The 14,730-nt window shown below is 43.7% G+C and overlaps 1 protein-coding gene across 1 annotated transcript; it reads left to right on the top strand.

Moving 5' to 3' along the window:
* The first annotated feature begins 5,292 nt into the window (after positions 1-5,292).
* agmat (agmatine ureohydrolase (agmatinase)) lies at positions 5,293-14,730 on the top strand. The gene is made up of 7 exons (XM_060851850.1): positions 5,293-5,745; positions 6,858-7,060; positions 7,209-7,257; positions 9,220-9,415; positions 12,197-12,376; positions 13,717-13,801; positions 14,332-14,730. Exons 1-7 carry the CDS (start codon positions 5,489-5,491, stop codon positions 14,403-14,405), a joined length of 1,044 nt encoding a protein of 347 aa, XP_060707833.1. The 5' UTR covers positions 5,293-5,488; the 3' UTR covers positions 14,406-14,730.

The following is a 14,730-nucleotide window of genomic DNA, read 5'->3' as shown; positions in this document are numbered from 1 at the left end:
CAAAAATCATATCAATTCTGGTATGGCACTTGTGTGGGTTAGAGTAGAAAGTAAAGTCTCTACCCTGAAGGTGAAGGCACCTCCACACATCTACTAGGCCTAGCTCCTTATTCAGATCCGCCAGTTGTCTAGATCTCAGAGATATACCCACAGTGCTTCTAGGTATCCTATCCATCTCTGGGTCCATAATACAGTTAAAATCTCCTCCTATAATTGTATGGTGGACCTCAAAAGCCATCAACTTAGAGAACTCTTCCATTACAAATTTAAAAAGGTGGGCCAGGGGGCAATAAAGATTCAAAATTCCATATTCCTCACCATGTATTAGGACTTTGATCAATATATACGTCCAGACTCATCTTTTATCTGGCTTAACATTTGGAAAGGGAGATTCTTCCGAATAAGAATGGCTACTCCCCTACTTTTTGAACTGAAAGATGAAAAGAAAGCCTGATCAAATCCACCCTATTGTAGCTTTAAGTGTCTCCTTTAAGAGAGCTACATCGACCCTTTCTTTTCTTAAGACTTGATAATATAATTTTCCTTTTGATTGGTGAATTACTCCCCTTGACATTCCAGGTGCACCACCTAAGCGAATGGCTAGTCATGATCGTCCAGGCAAGCTCAAGACACCCGAGGAAGAAGAACCCCACCGAAAGACTTTGAATAAAGACCACAGAAAATTCACAAATACAAAAATTCTTTAAAACATTTAAGCCTAAACAATTAAAAACTACTCCAAAATTTAAAAAAATGCAAAACATATTTGAAAGGAGACTTTCCCCCTTGCTTCTAGGGGGCATAACTATCAATAATCCCACCACAACCTCTCCTAGCTAGGGCCCTGTCCTCGGCCCAGGCATTGTAGAATGGAGTGAACAAACTCAAGTGTTTTATTAAACTAGAATTAAAAATGAGTGACCCCCACCCCACCCCCAACCAATACCTGGGTGCATTTAGCAAACACAATACAAAATAGAAATCTATAAAGTTACAAAATTACAATCCCAGCAAGTATTAGGCAACTAAGTAAGATGAAGAAAGAGGAAAACCCCACGTTAGAAAAAAAAGGCAAAACAGAACAAACCCCCCCTCCCCCACAAATTGAGCAAGTCGCATGAACTATAAAAAAAAGGAGACCAAAGGAAGAGTAAAGAACAAGCCCCCCACCCCCAGGGAAAGATGTGTGGAAGGGAGATGAAGAAGGAAAAAAGGGTAAACAAAGGGGGGGCAAAATAAAGACGTTATCCATATAGTTCGAGTCCCACAGTCTATTTAAGAGAATCCAAGAATTCTTTTACTTTGTCCAGTGATCCAAAGTTATAAACGGATCCTCCATGGCTGAGGCGCAACGTTGCCGGATAACACATGGAGTATTGAATATTTAGGTCTCTCAGATGCTTCTTCGCCTCATCGAATGCCCTTCTCTTGCTGACCACGGCTGGAGAGAAGTCCTGAAATAACATTATTCTGGAACCCTTGTGCATCATGGCCTGAGGATCTTTTCACAGGACTCTGGAGACTTCCAGATGCATTCGTTTTTCTTTGTAGCATTGGAATCGGATTAGAACCAGGCGAGAGGGGGGGCTGCTGGTCCGACCTGGGCCTACGTACAGCAACCTAGTGGGCCCACTCCACCCACATCCGGCCTGGCTCTGACTACAATAACTGCGGGAGCCATCGCCCCAAGAAGTCCACAAGCTGGCCTTCCTCTTCCCGTTCGGGAAGACCCAGCAACCGAATATTTTTCCGATGAGCCCGATTATTGAGGTCGTTGATGCGCTCCTCCAGGGTCCAGATTCACTGCTCGAGAGCCCAGGTGCCGCAGGGAGTGGAGTGCATTATTCCCCCTCCAACTCTATTTTGATTTAGTCCCTGCCCTGCCCTTCCATTCACTGTTTGATCACAGAGCATTGCCCTTTGATGTGAAGGGCACTGCTTGTCACTGGCCACCCAGGTGTTTTCCTATCTTCCTGGTGGTAGAAACTGAATAAAGACTCGTGCACCTTGTGTCTCTCACTGTGTCGCACACCTGCATGTGCACAGCATGGGTAAAAAAAAGAAATAAATAACCAGGAATGACAGAAGTTCTGTTCACTCTGAGAGCTGGCTTGGAGGGAGCTGGATCAGTGTGCATAAAAACAAAAAAAAATAAAAGCACTCATGGCAAAGACATGAAAATGACAGTAGACTCAGGTATGAGTACGATGCTTCCTATAATGTTAAAAAATTAAATTGTACTATCTCTCTGGACATTAATGTAATACTAAAGGGATAAACTGCACTGTCTTTGGTGGGCCTCTCGCGTGTTCTGTTGTCTAAGACCTCCATGATAGAGGACAGGAATGACTGGGAGGCCGCGCTGTCGGTCGGTTTCGCGTCATACAGACTGGCATAAAAGAATTTACAGATCCTCATGACGTCAGCCTGAGATGACGTTATCAAGTCATCTTCTTCCTTCAGGCTGCTGAGCACAGAGCTCTCTTTGTGCACCTTCTGGAAGAAGAAACGTGAGCACGTCTCGTCCTGCTCCACCGAGCGGACCCTGGACCGGAAGATTATCTTCGAGGCCTCCGAGGCAAAGAGCGAGGCTTGCTGGCCCTTCACCTCCTGGAGGTCCTCCGTGACATCGACCCCCATCGTCTGCAGCAGGAGCAGGTTCTGCATACTTTCCTGGAGCTGGGACAGTTTTCCCCGCCTCTCTGTCATCTCCTGAACACCTTTGAGGATGAAGAACCTCTTGATGTTCCCTTTTACTGTTTTCCACCAGTCCACTGGGGACTCAAAGAGGGGCTTCATGGTTCTCCAACCTGCGTAGTCCCTCTTGAGCTCCTCAATGTGTCCCGGGGTCAACAGCTTTGTGTTCAGCTCCCACATTCCCTTACCAGCCCGCTGCTCATTCTGTAGGTGACAGTCGGCCAGCAGGAGGCAGTGGTCAGAGAAGAACACCGGCTTGATGTCGGTGGATCTGACCGAGAGCGTTCGGGACACAAACAGGTAATCTATCCTTGAGCGGATAGACCCGTCTGCCCGTGACCAGGTGTGTCTACGATGCGCTCCGTCTGCAGGGGTGCTGAAAACGTCGTGCAGCTTGGCATCTTTTACCGTGTCCATCAGGGCTCTGAACGTGGTGTCCAGTTTACTGTCCCCTCCGCCGGATCGTCCATCTGCATCAATGATGCAGTTGAAGTCTCCGGCCAGAATGACCGGCCTGGACGTAGCCAGCAACAGTGGAAGCTGCTGCAGGATGGCCAACCGTTCACTCTTACCCACTGGGGCGTACACATTAATCACTCTCAGGGGAGCATTCCTGTACATGACATCGGTGACGAGGAGGCGCCCGCCCACCACCTCCTTAACCTCGGAGATGGTGAAGTTGCCTCCTCGCAACAGGATACCCAGGCCGGAGGCGTGGCTATCGTTGCCCCCCGACCAAACTGACGGCCCATGGGCCCACAAGCTCGACCATCTCCTGTAGCTGCTGAGGTGCGGTATCCCACACTCCTGCAGAAACAGGACGTCGGCTTTAACATTGGTCAGGAAGGCCATTGTAAAAACACATCGCGTAGCTGATTTGATGCTACGCACATTGACGCTGGCAATTTTTAACCTCGTTTTAACAGTTTACGAAGTTAACAGTGTCTATTTGCTGCTGGTCTTGCGCCTCTGGGGTAGCTGTGTGCATCCCTGTGGTGACGGCAAACTGCCGGACCTTCCCAGGGCTGAGGTGGCTGTCCGGCTTCACGCTGGAGCCATTTCCCCGCTCTGGTGTCTTCAGGTGGGGCCCAGGATCCGCACTGTCCAGTTCTCCATCTGACAGCGGGGCTGTCACAGGACCACTGCCCCCAGTTACCTGGAGCTGTGGGCCGGTGGGTACCTCTTGGTTCTCACCGGGTAGGGGGAGGCCTTTACCCATCCCGACAGAGGGATCGTCTTTTCCTGTTTGAGTGGTGCTGCCCTCCTTTTTCCCTGCGACACTCTGTCTCTTCCTCTGGTGACAACCCTCCTCGCGCCCGTCCTCACCGTCGGAAGAGTTGCCTGTATCCTCGTCGTGTAGGTGTTGTTTCCCCCTTTGCTGGGCGGCCCATCCGCGGCAGCAGCACCCAAAATTGTTTTTTTATTTCAAAAATATACTTTATTCATAAAATAATTGATGGTCTGTACAGTTGGTCATGCCATACATATGTAAACATTTACACACAGAGATCAGAATTTATCATTTTTATATACAGGTCTGTACATTTTTCAATCATATGCCCATATATTGAGCTGAGACGTCAGCAGAGCCCAATTGACTGCATGGGCCCCCTGTTCTTCTTTAGGCAGGCAGATGTTAAACGGTGGTCTTTCCCCACTGCGCCTTGGCGGCCGCTGTCCCAAGCTTACAGCGCGTCCCTCAACACGTAGTCCTGGACCTTGGAATGTGCCAGTCTGCAACACTCAGTCGGGGTCAGCTCCTTCAGCTGGAAGATCAACAGGTTTCAGACCGCCCAGAGAGGCAGCATCACCCAAAAGGCCTAGAAGATAGGGATATGGCTGGCGAGGTTAGCAATCATTGCTCTGTAGAAGCGAGTGGGTGTGTGAGTGTACACGTGCTGTTGGGTGTGTGTACCTATGTGGGTGAGTGAGTGTGTGTGTACGTGCTGATGGTGTGTCTTCCTGTAAGAGTGTGTGTGTGTGTGTGTGTGTGTGTGCACGTGTTACCTGTGCAGCCTTCTTGGGCTACTTCAAGAGATGTTGGTGCACCACAGTGCTTTTAGGGAGGGGCTTACAGAATGTATGACCCAATGACAGCAAAGGAAGGTTGACCTGGTTCCAAGTCGAGATGGTGTCAGGACTGCAGTTCCAGAGGCAATTTTAGACAAAGTGTAATAGGGCACCTGTTGGAAAATATCTGAACAGATTCCTGAAGTCATACTGTGAAAGCCTTTGGACTAGGGTGTTACCCAGTGAGGGATATGATCAGTTAACATTGTTAATAACGATTGTTGTAAGTACAGAGAAAAAAATATTTTCAGTTAAGCTTTACACAAACAGATGTATTTAGGAGAAAGTAGCAGTTTTAGGGCGAGTTTGTAATTATTTCATCTATATGTAAGTCTGTTTTCCTGGGTCCTTGGGCAGAGTGTCGCGGGGTCAAGAAGAACGGGAGGGAGACAATTCAGACAGACCTGGGCTGCAAAAAGCTTCAGAGTAATGTTGGCAGGTGCATTGGGGGTTGGTCACTTGTTTCAGATTAGCAATGGGAAGTTTGTTGCTCCAAAAAATAAATAAACTCACTTTAAATAAACTTCGATGCCTAAGTGGAGTTGCTACAGAGACAAAACTGATCTATCTTAATGGTATCCGGTTGCTATAGTTTCTCTTCAGCTGTCCCTCTTCCAAGGTACTGAGGGAGGCGTCAGTGCGACTGTCTAATTCATCTGTGAAACTTTGTCCTGGGCAGAGTTCGCCTGTGCTTTTTAAAACCTCCCGAGAATTGTCGAGAATGGAGCGGCTTCTCCTGCGCTGTTTGCCCTCTTTGCTGAGGCCAGCCTCTCGCCATGTCCAGCTTTTGCAGACTGTCTCTCGCTGCAGCTCCTCCTCGTCTCGGTTTAACGTGCCACCAAGCGCTACCGAGATCGCTCGGCCGGTGGGAATTTGCTCCATGATGCGCCTCCCGGTGCAGGACTCCTCAGAGGGCCTGGATGCTGCTTTTGTTGGGGTTCCTCTTGACATCGGCACCTCAAACCGGCCCGGTGCCAGGTAGGTCACTAGCTATTAATAAATAAACAATCAGTCCTTGTCACTAATCGTGGGTATGCCAAACGAAATAAATATACTCAGGTTATAGTGACAATGTGCATATGTTGTTGTCTGAACAGCACAACCCTATTTGCGAGAGCAGTATTTATTTTTCTTCCACCTTTGACCTCCCTTGGAAGGTTGTGAAGTTGCTGTATCTATTGTGGGAGGTATGAACTTAAAGCTTGGGAAAAGCAACTTATATCACTTCATGAAAAAGTACACAACTTATATTTGCAAAGGAGAGTTTTATCTAATGGCATAAAGAGACGTTTGACTGACCTATGAGGACAGAAATGACCATGTTAGGCTTCTTTTCGTTGGAGTTCAGACGAATGAGGGAGGGCCTCATAGAGAATAAGAAAATTCTAACTGGACTAGATAGGGTAGATGCAGGGTGTTCCCGGTGGTGGGTGTGTGCAGAACCACGGTCACAGTCTGAGGATTTGGGCTGGACCATTTAGGATGAAGATGAGGAAACATTTCTTCACCCATAGAGTGGTGAGCCTGTGGAATTCATTACCACAGGAAATAGTTGATACCAAAACATTGAATGTATTTCAGAGGCGGCTAGATATAGCACTTGTGTGAATGGGATCAAAGGTTATGGGGAGAAAGCAGGATTAGGCTATTGAGTTGGACAATCAGCCATGATCATGATGAATGTTGAAGCAGGCTTGAAGGGCCGAATGGCCTCCTCCTGCACTTATCTTCTAGTTTTCTCTGTTAAATGTTCGTAGAATTCAACAGTTCTCTCAGCTGCCTTTAGATACTGTCCTACAGCAAATTAAAAAGGAAAACAAAATTGCCAACTGATAATATAGCTTATCTGCCTACTTTTCAGATGAGGGATAGATGTAAATCATTTCCAAGGCTTAAGCACTTAAGAATGATTCTTATCAGGAAGTCTTTGATGGTGATCAAGAACTGCTGAGCAATATAATCTCAGGGTTTAAAGATCAAGTCGGCAAAATCAAGTTCCAAGTTTTTACATTGTCTGAGGGATTCTGTTGTTCAGCGTCATTATATGACAATGAGGGAAGGAAGTCTTTCATTTCAGCTTTTACATTTAGGTTTGGACCCCGACATATCCGAGCTGAGTCGGCCATGGTCAGAGCCTACAATGGTGGCACCAGGGCAGCTCCTTTCGAATCTCTGATGGTGGCTGATATCGGTGACGTCAACGTGAATCTTTATGACCTGAAGGACAGCTGCAAGATGATCAGGAAAGCTTTCAAGAAGATCATGTCCACAGGCTGTATACCTTTGACATTGGGTATGGTCTTACATATTGGCATCAGTCAACAGCTGTTGGGGAGGAATAGGAGACACAATGGAATAACATTTAGAAGAAAAGAGGAAAAGAGAATTTTAAATCTTTTTGTACTGCAGGTCAAATTGCTAATTATGTCTGTTGTGCCTAGGTGGTGATCACACGATAGCATACCCCATATTGCAGTCAGTGGCAGAAAAGTAAGTCTCATTTCATGTTGTTATTGAACATTTTGATAATAATTGCTGAATTCTATCAAAGGTGTGAGGCTCTTTATCCAAACTGTCTTGCTCCTGTTCTGGAGAGTATCATGGGACAGGGTGGACGTCTTATTGCCTGAAACTCTGCCACTTGATCACTTGAATGGGCTAGGCTGTAAACATGTTCCACGTGGTGCTGGTGTGCCAAATCAAAATCAAAATCAAAACTATTGCCAAATTTGATTACTAGCAAAGTCTACATTTTAAAACAAATTCTGACAGAAAATGGGAAGACTTAGTTGAATTTTCAATATTATTTTGCCCTTCAATTTTCTCCCTTCCTCTCCTTTCCCGAATGTTGTAAGTCATAGAGGTCTACAGTGCAGGAAAAGACCCTTTGGCTCATCATGTCCACACCGGTCAAAAACAACCACCTACTTACTATTCTAATCCCATTTTCCAGCACTTAGCCCATTGCCATGTGTGCCTTGGCACCACAACTACACATCTAAATACTTATTGAATATTATGTGGCTTTTTTGCTTCTGTCACCCTTGCATGCAGTGAGTTCCAGATGTTCATCACCCTATGGGTGAAAAACAAAAACCTCTCGCCCTCTCTCGGCCTTCTGTCTCTTATCTTAAATCTATGCCCCCCATTAATTGAACGCTGCACTAAAGGGACATGTTCCTTCCTAGCTACCCTGCCTATGCCCCTCATAATTTTATACATCTCAATCATATTCACTCCCCTCAGTCTCTTGTGCTCCAAGGAAAACAACCCTAGCCTGTCCAATTTCTCTTCATAACTAAGACATTTCAGTCAGACAATGTCTTGGTAAATCTCCTGTGCACTCTCTCCAATGCAATCACATCCTTCCGATAATCTAGATTCTAGAACTGCACACACTGTTTCATACAGTTCCAGTAATAACCTCCCTCCCTTTTAAACCCTATGCCTTGGCCAATAAAGACAAGTATCCCATATGATTTCTTAAACCACTTTATCCACCTCTTCCACTACCTTAAGGGACCAACAGAGATGCACATCAAAGTCCCTCTTTTCCTCAGTGCTTCCCAGGATCGTACCTTCTATCACATATTCTCTTACCTTGTTTGTCCTGCCCAACCTTGCCTACCTCACACTTATCCAGATTGAATTCCATTTGCCACTGATCAACCCATCTGACCAGCCTGTCTATATCATCCTGTAATCTAAGGCTTTCCTCCTCACTATTTACCACTAACTTTCATATAATCTGCACACTACTGAATAATCCTCCTACATTCAAAATCATTTACATATACTACAGGCAGCATGTGCCCCCAATACTGATCCTTGTTGAACTCCACTGGACACAGGCCTCCAGTTATAGAAACATCCCCTAACCGTCATACTCTGCTTTCTGCCAAGCAGCCAATTCCAGATCCAATTAGCTGTGTTAGGGCTCATTTTGATAGCTATTGGCCTTTTACTATTTGCTTTGTAGCCATTATTATGAGCCTAGAATGGATGTTCTATCAGGAGGAGCATCACAGTTGACCTGATCCCCTGCAACATGTGCTTTCAACAATGGATAATAATGAGGATCATAAACCTTGCTTATGATACGACCTTACGGCACTGAAGCCAATTGCATCACGATCACTGCTTTCCAAGTTGAATTCAGTTAGCTCAACACGGAGCTGAGATTGAAATGGAGACATTCTTGGATTTAGCTACTCACTAGGCAAGTCACTGAACCGTTTTAAGAAGTTAATGTTACTTTCCAGACATTTTCATTAAGAAACAGATCAAAGAATAGAAGATTTGTTTGGGAAAGTAAATACTAAAGAAACAACTGGCAGAGGAGGAGCTGGAATGAAAGCTTGTCAAAACATCAAAATCTCGTTCCTTGCTCTTTGCTGCAGTTGGTTGCAAGCTGTGTCTCATCATGATTCCTTGTTGTTTTGTTTTGATCAGATACGGTCCAGTAGGTTTGGTTCACGTTGATGCACACGCTGACACAAGTGATATTGTCCTAGGGGAGAAGATCTGTCATGGAACTCCCTTCAGGCGCTGTGTGGATGAGGGACTGCTTGATTGTAAGCGTGTGGTACAGATTGGGCTCCGCGGTTCTACTTACGAACCAGATGGTTATCTTTGGAGCAAAGAACAAGTAATGAGATTTTTTATCCCTAAACTGAGGAGACTCTGAATCTCCTAGTAATTATAGAGGGTTTTCTTTTCTTTTTTTATTAACCCCACACTACTGCCTAACTGCAGTAGTGCTTATTTAGTAATGAGATGTATTTGTTGTTGTATTTTATGTTCTCCCCTCTAAATGTTCTTTCCACAGCTGGAGGGTTGGACAGGGTGGACTGGTTACTGGACTTTGCCAGTCATGATATTCCTATGTCCCTTCTCTCTTTTCTTCAACTTCTGGGTTGTGTTTATGTAGATACCATGGTCTTTTTGTGTTCCTATACAGTGCAAGCTGGGAGGCTATTTGACTAAAGCTGAACTTCATCCTGTGCTTACCCAACTCCATGAACAAGAGCCTCTTGAAAATGCAGACTAACTATCCCTCCCACTCCAGAGCCAGAGGGTCTCTTGCTAGTGGCAACACTCCATTTGTAATCAGGCTAAGATCAACCAAACTCTGAATACGTATTGAACCCAAGCGGCTCACTAACACAGATAATTATATAATTGAAAAGATTAATATTGATCTGTAACTACTGACATGTACACTTATCTAGTATCCTTAACATCGTAAACCAGTCTATTGCACTTCAGAGGAATGTATTCAAATGAGCTAGACTCCATGCTACATGCTTAGAAACTACTAAGACAGATAACTAAAAGCTTGATCAAAGTGATAGTCATATAGATGTTACAGCATGGAAACAGACCCTTCAGTCCAACCCGGCCAAGCCGTCCAGATATCCCAACTCAATCTCGTCCCACCTGCCAGCGCATAGCCCACATCCTTCCAAACCCTTCCTATTCGTATACCCATCCAAATGCCTCTTAAATGTTGCAACTGTACCACCCTGCACCACTTCCTCAAGCAGCTCATTCCGTACACGTACTACCCTCACTGTGAAAAAGTTGCCTCTTAGATCTCTTTTATATCTTTCCCCTCTCACCCTAAATCTATGCCCTCTAGTTCTGGGCTCCCCAACCCCAGGGAAAAGACTTTACCTATTTACCCTATCCATGCCCCTTATAATTTTGTAAACCTCGATAAGGTCACCCTTCAGCCTCCAATGCTCCAGGGAAAACAGCCCCAGCTGTTCAGCCTCTCCTTACAGCACAAATCCTCCAACCCTGGCAACATCCTTGTAAATCTTTTCTGAACCCTTTCAAGTTTCACAACATCTTTCCGATAGGAAGGAGATCAGAATTGCACGCAATATTCCAACAGTGGCCTAACCAATGTCCTGTACAGCCGCAACATGACCTCCCAACTCCTGTACTCAGTGCTCTGACCAATAAACGAAAGCATACCAAACACCTTCTTCACTATCCCATCTACCTGCGACTCCACTTTCAAGAAGCTATGCACCTGCACTCCAAGGTCTCTTTGTTCAGCAACACTCCCTTGTACCTTACCATTAAGTGTATACATCCTGCTAAGATTTGCTTTCTCAAAATGCAGCACCTCGCATTTATTTGAATTAAACTCCATCAGCTCATCGGCCCAGATCCTGTTGTATTCTGAGGTAACCCTCTTCACTGTTCACTACACATCCAATTTTGGTGTCATCTGCAAACTTACTAACTGTACTTCTTATGTTCGCATCCAAATTATTTATGTAAAGGACAAAACGTAGAGGACCCAGCACCGATCCTTGTGGCACTCCACTGGTCACAGGCCTCCAGTCTGAAAAACTAGCCTCTGTCTTCTATCTTTGAGCCAGTTCTGTATCCAAATGGCTGGTTCTCCCAGTATTCCGTGAGATCTAACTTTAGGTTTTAAAGAGCATCTTAAAAGAGAGAGATATAGAGAGATTAAGGGAAGAACTTTCTATTCACTCATGGGATGTGGGCATTGCTGACTGGGTCATATTCCCTATCCCTCATTGTCACTGAGCTGCTGACTTCAACCTCCACAATTGATGTGGTGTACCTACAAGTGTGATGGAGATAAATACACAGTGCCATTCGGAAGGGAGTTCCAGGATTTTAACCCAGTGACCCTGAAGGACTGTCGACATATGTCAGAATGCTGAGTGCTCAAGAGCTCAGGATTTTAGGCATCTGAAAACTATTCCCAATGCAAATGGGAAGAGCTGAGGGTGAACCTCCTTTTTAGTCAGAAAGCAAAAGAGTTCAATCCACCTGACAACATTCCATCAAATTTTTTGAGAAGATTTGTAGCTCAGGGTGAGATTCTTGGTGTAGGTTTGCTCAGTGAACTGGAAGGCTTGTTTTCAGATGTTTATCACCAAACTAGGTAATACCATCAATGAGCCTTCAGATGAAGCACTGGTGGTATGGCCCGCTTTTTATTTATGTGCTTAGGTTTGATTGGTCATAAAGTGAGCATTCCAGCTCAGCGAGCAAAAGTACAGCCACTCGTTCCATCAAATGGTTGTCCCCTCATTGGCAGGGAATATAGAATATCGACAAAGTGCGAGCATGAACTCTCAACTAAGAACCATGTTATAGGGGTGACTCCGCTCCAGCTCAATACACAAGTAAAATTGAATGCCTCTGCTATTAATTTGGGGTGTTTATTTCCACGGGAGGGCTTTCTCATTGCTTGCACAAACACAAAACCCAAGAGGCAGCTGACCAAATTGAGAAGGTGGAGAACTAAGAATCCCTATTTCCATCTTAGATCTTCATCTTGCATTGGAACAGTCAGTAGAGAAATTATTTTGATTCTGTTATTACTCAAGCAAAAACCTTCTTCATCAACACTTTTCATTTTAGTTTTTAATATTTCTAGGGTTTTCGGGTGGTTACTGGAGAGGATTGCTGGTTACGATCCCTTACTCCCCTTATGAAGGAGGTGAGGCAGCAGATGGGGAATGGCCCTGTGTACATTAGTTTTGATATTGATGCCCTGGATCCCGCCTTTGCTCCTGGTACTGGAACTCCAGAGATTGCAGGTCTTCAACCCAGTCAGGTAAGTGAGCAGAACAAGAGTGTCCCACTATACAGAAACACAACTTAACAGAGAGAAGCTGCAATACTATGCTTTCTCACTTATTCAAGTGCATCTGTAAATTCTACAGTCACAGGGAGTTCTGAGTTTTTTTTCCTCTGCTTACATGGAATGTAGGTTTAACTGGAAAAGCCAGCATTTGTTACCAATCCTGAATTGCCTTTGGGGCAGTCAAGTGTCACTCACATTATTGTGGATCTGGTGTCACATGTAGGCTAGCCTAGGTAAGGATGACTGATTTCCTTCCCTAAAAGGATATTAGTGAACCAGATGGGTTTTTGCAACAATCAATTGTAGTTTCATGGTTCCATTACCAAGACTAACTTTTAGATCTAAACTTTATTAACTTATTTTTAAATCTCACCGTGCCTCTAGTAGAATTTAACTGTTACACCAAAGCACTTGCCTTACTTTTGTATTACTACAATAGTGACATTACTACTATCTTATTGGCTGCTTATGTTCACATAACTGCTAAAATAAGATGAGCATATTAGCTGATTTTGAAATTCTATGTTTTAGAGGTATGAGTAGAGCCTCGGTTTAGACAGCACACAGTTTATCTGTTCAGGAACAAATTAATACAAAACAGATAATAACAAATAGAGAGAAAGCGGGAAGCAGAGACACCCCAAGAAAGGAGAGTAACAAGCCCAGGGACCATCAGTGCAAACAGTGAGGGAAGTATAATGGAGATATGCCCAGTTGGTAACCAAGGCATTGAGTAAAATGAGAAAGTAATAGAGAAAAACAGTGAAAAGATCAGCAACAGACAGGGAGAAAAATAGAGACACAGGCAAAAACAACAGAGAAACAAAAAAAACGTTTGAGATAAGGACTACAGGAAGAGACAATTTTGTTGACTTCATACATAACAGGATTGAAATTATGGCTTATTTTGAGACTGTTAAAGTAAACGCATTTTATAAATGAATTTTGTCTAACTATAAATGGAATTCCTGAGTGGTACTTCAAACTGTAAATCTGTAATTAGAATTGAGAATGCACAAACACGTTTCAAGATATTCTGACCATTTTTCTACAGAAAGAATTTAACATGTTAAATCTCTCAATGAGCCTAATTTCTCACCTTGTATATGACTTACATGAAGATGTTCCCATCTGCTGATCTACCACAAAGCTAGTCACTCAATTATCTAAGGTTCACAGAATTGCAAAACTGTTGTGGGAACAGACTTTTAAAAGTTAATAATGTGCAGTATTAAATAAAAGCAAATTTTGCTTGTTCACAAAAAAAACACTTAATATAAGAAAGAATTGAAAAATTACTGTCTTAACAGGCTTTGGAAATCATCCGGGGTTGTCGGGGAATGACAGTAGTCGGTTGTGACTTGGTTGAGGTTTCACCAATATACGATACTTCTGGTAAGAAAATAAAGCTAAAATGTTGTATTGTTGTTACTGTGGGTTACTATCAACTGCCACAAAAAAGTAGGTGTCGATGATAGCTTGATTAATTTGGTTGTATTGTCAGCACTAAATCAAAACATTGTAGTCTCAAACTCCACTTTGGGATTTTAGTGAATGATCGTGACTGGCATTCCATTGTGGAACGGAGGGAACGCAGCATTTTTTTGTCGGAGCTGCCCTCTGAGTGAGGCACTGTCAGGCAGTTTTGGTGAATACGTAAATTTGGGTAACGTGGCACACAAGTGTTCTGTGAATTAAAACTAATAATTGTGAGTGGCATCCCTGATGTTAGCATGTTGGCCCGATAACACTAGTCATGAAAACTATCTTGCATATATAACTTTGAGAAATAAGAAAGAACACTTTAGTGCTACCAGTAACAGAGGTGATGCTGATAAATATTAACATAGTATAAAAAGGAAAGTCTTAGGGAGAAGGGTATATAGTAATTTATTTCAACACGTTCACAAGTCTGTATCTTTCAGGTAACACGGCTTTGACAGCTGCCAATCTGCTCTTTGAGATGCTCTGTGTTCTACCCAACGTTAAGTATCACTAAGATTTGTATGGTGTTTAGGTTACATTGCTAATGTTAACTCACATTGATTATCACTTGTTCTAATAATTTGATAACTAACTGCTTTCTCACCCAGTGCAACTATTATTGAAAAAGACTTAAATGTCTTCTATTAATTCAAACTTTAAAGGATTTGGAACGTTCAGTCTTTTACTTGCAAAAACCTCAGTTACGATTGGATATGCTGTGTGAGATAATTTGCAGACATCTATACATTGCAAGACATTTCTTGATTACAATGATACTGTCTTAATTGTTTTTATTAAAATTTGAAAAACCCATCTTAAATCAGCCTATTAAACTACAG

This window comes from Hemiscyllium ocellatum, chromosome 37, assembly GCF_020745735.1.
Source record: "Hemiscyllium ocellatum isolate sHemOce1 chromosome 37, sHemOce1.pat.X.cur, whole genome shotgun sequence".
Lineage (NCBI taxonomy): Eukaryota > Metazoa > Chordata > Chondrichthyes > Orectolobiformes > Hemiscylliidae > Hemiscyllium > Hemiscyllium ocellatum.
This window is presented reverse-complemented; position numbering and strand designations above follow the sequence as displayed.

Bases quoted from the DNA above. Each gene is read 5' to 3' on its own strand.
- agmat (XM_060851850.1), top strand. From the start codon at position 5,489: ATGGAGCGGCTTCTCCTGCGCTGTTTGCCCTCTTTGCTGAGGCCAGCC. The intron at 5,746-6,857 runs GTAGGTCACTAG...TTTTACATTTAG, and splicing joins TCAAACCGGCCCGGTGCCAG to GTTTGGACCCCGACATATCC. The intron at 9,416-12,196 runs GTAATGAGATTT...TAATATTTCTAG, and splicing joins ATCTTTGGAGCAAAGAACAA to GGTTTTCGGGTGGTTACTGG.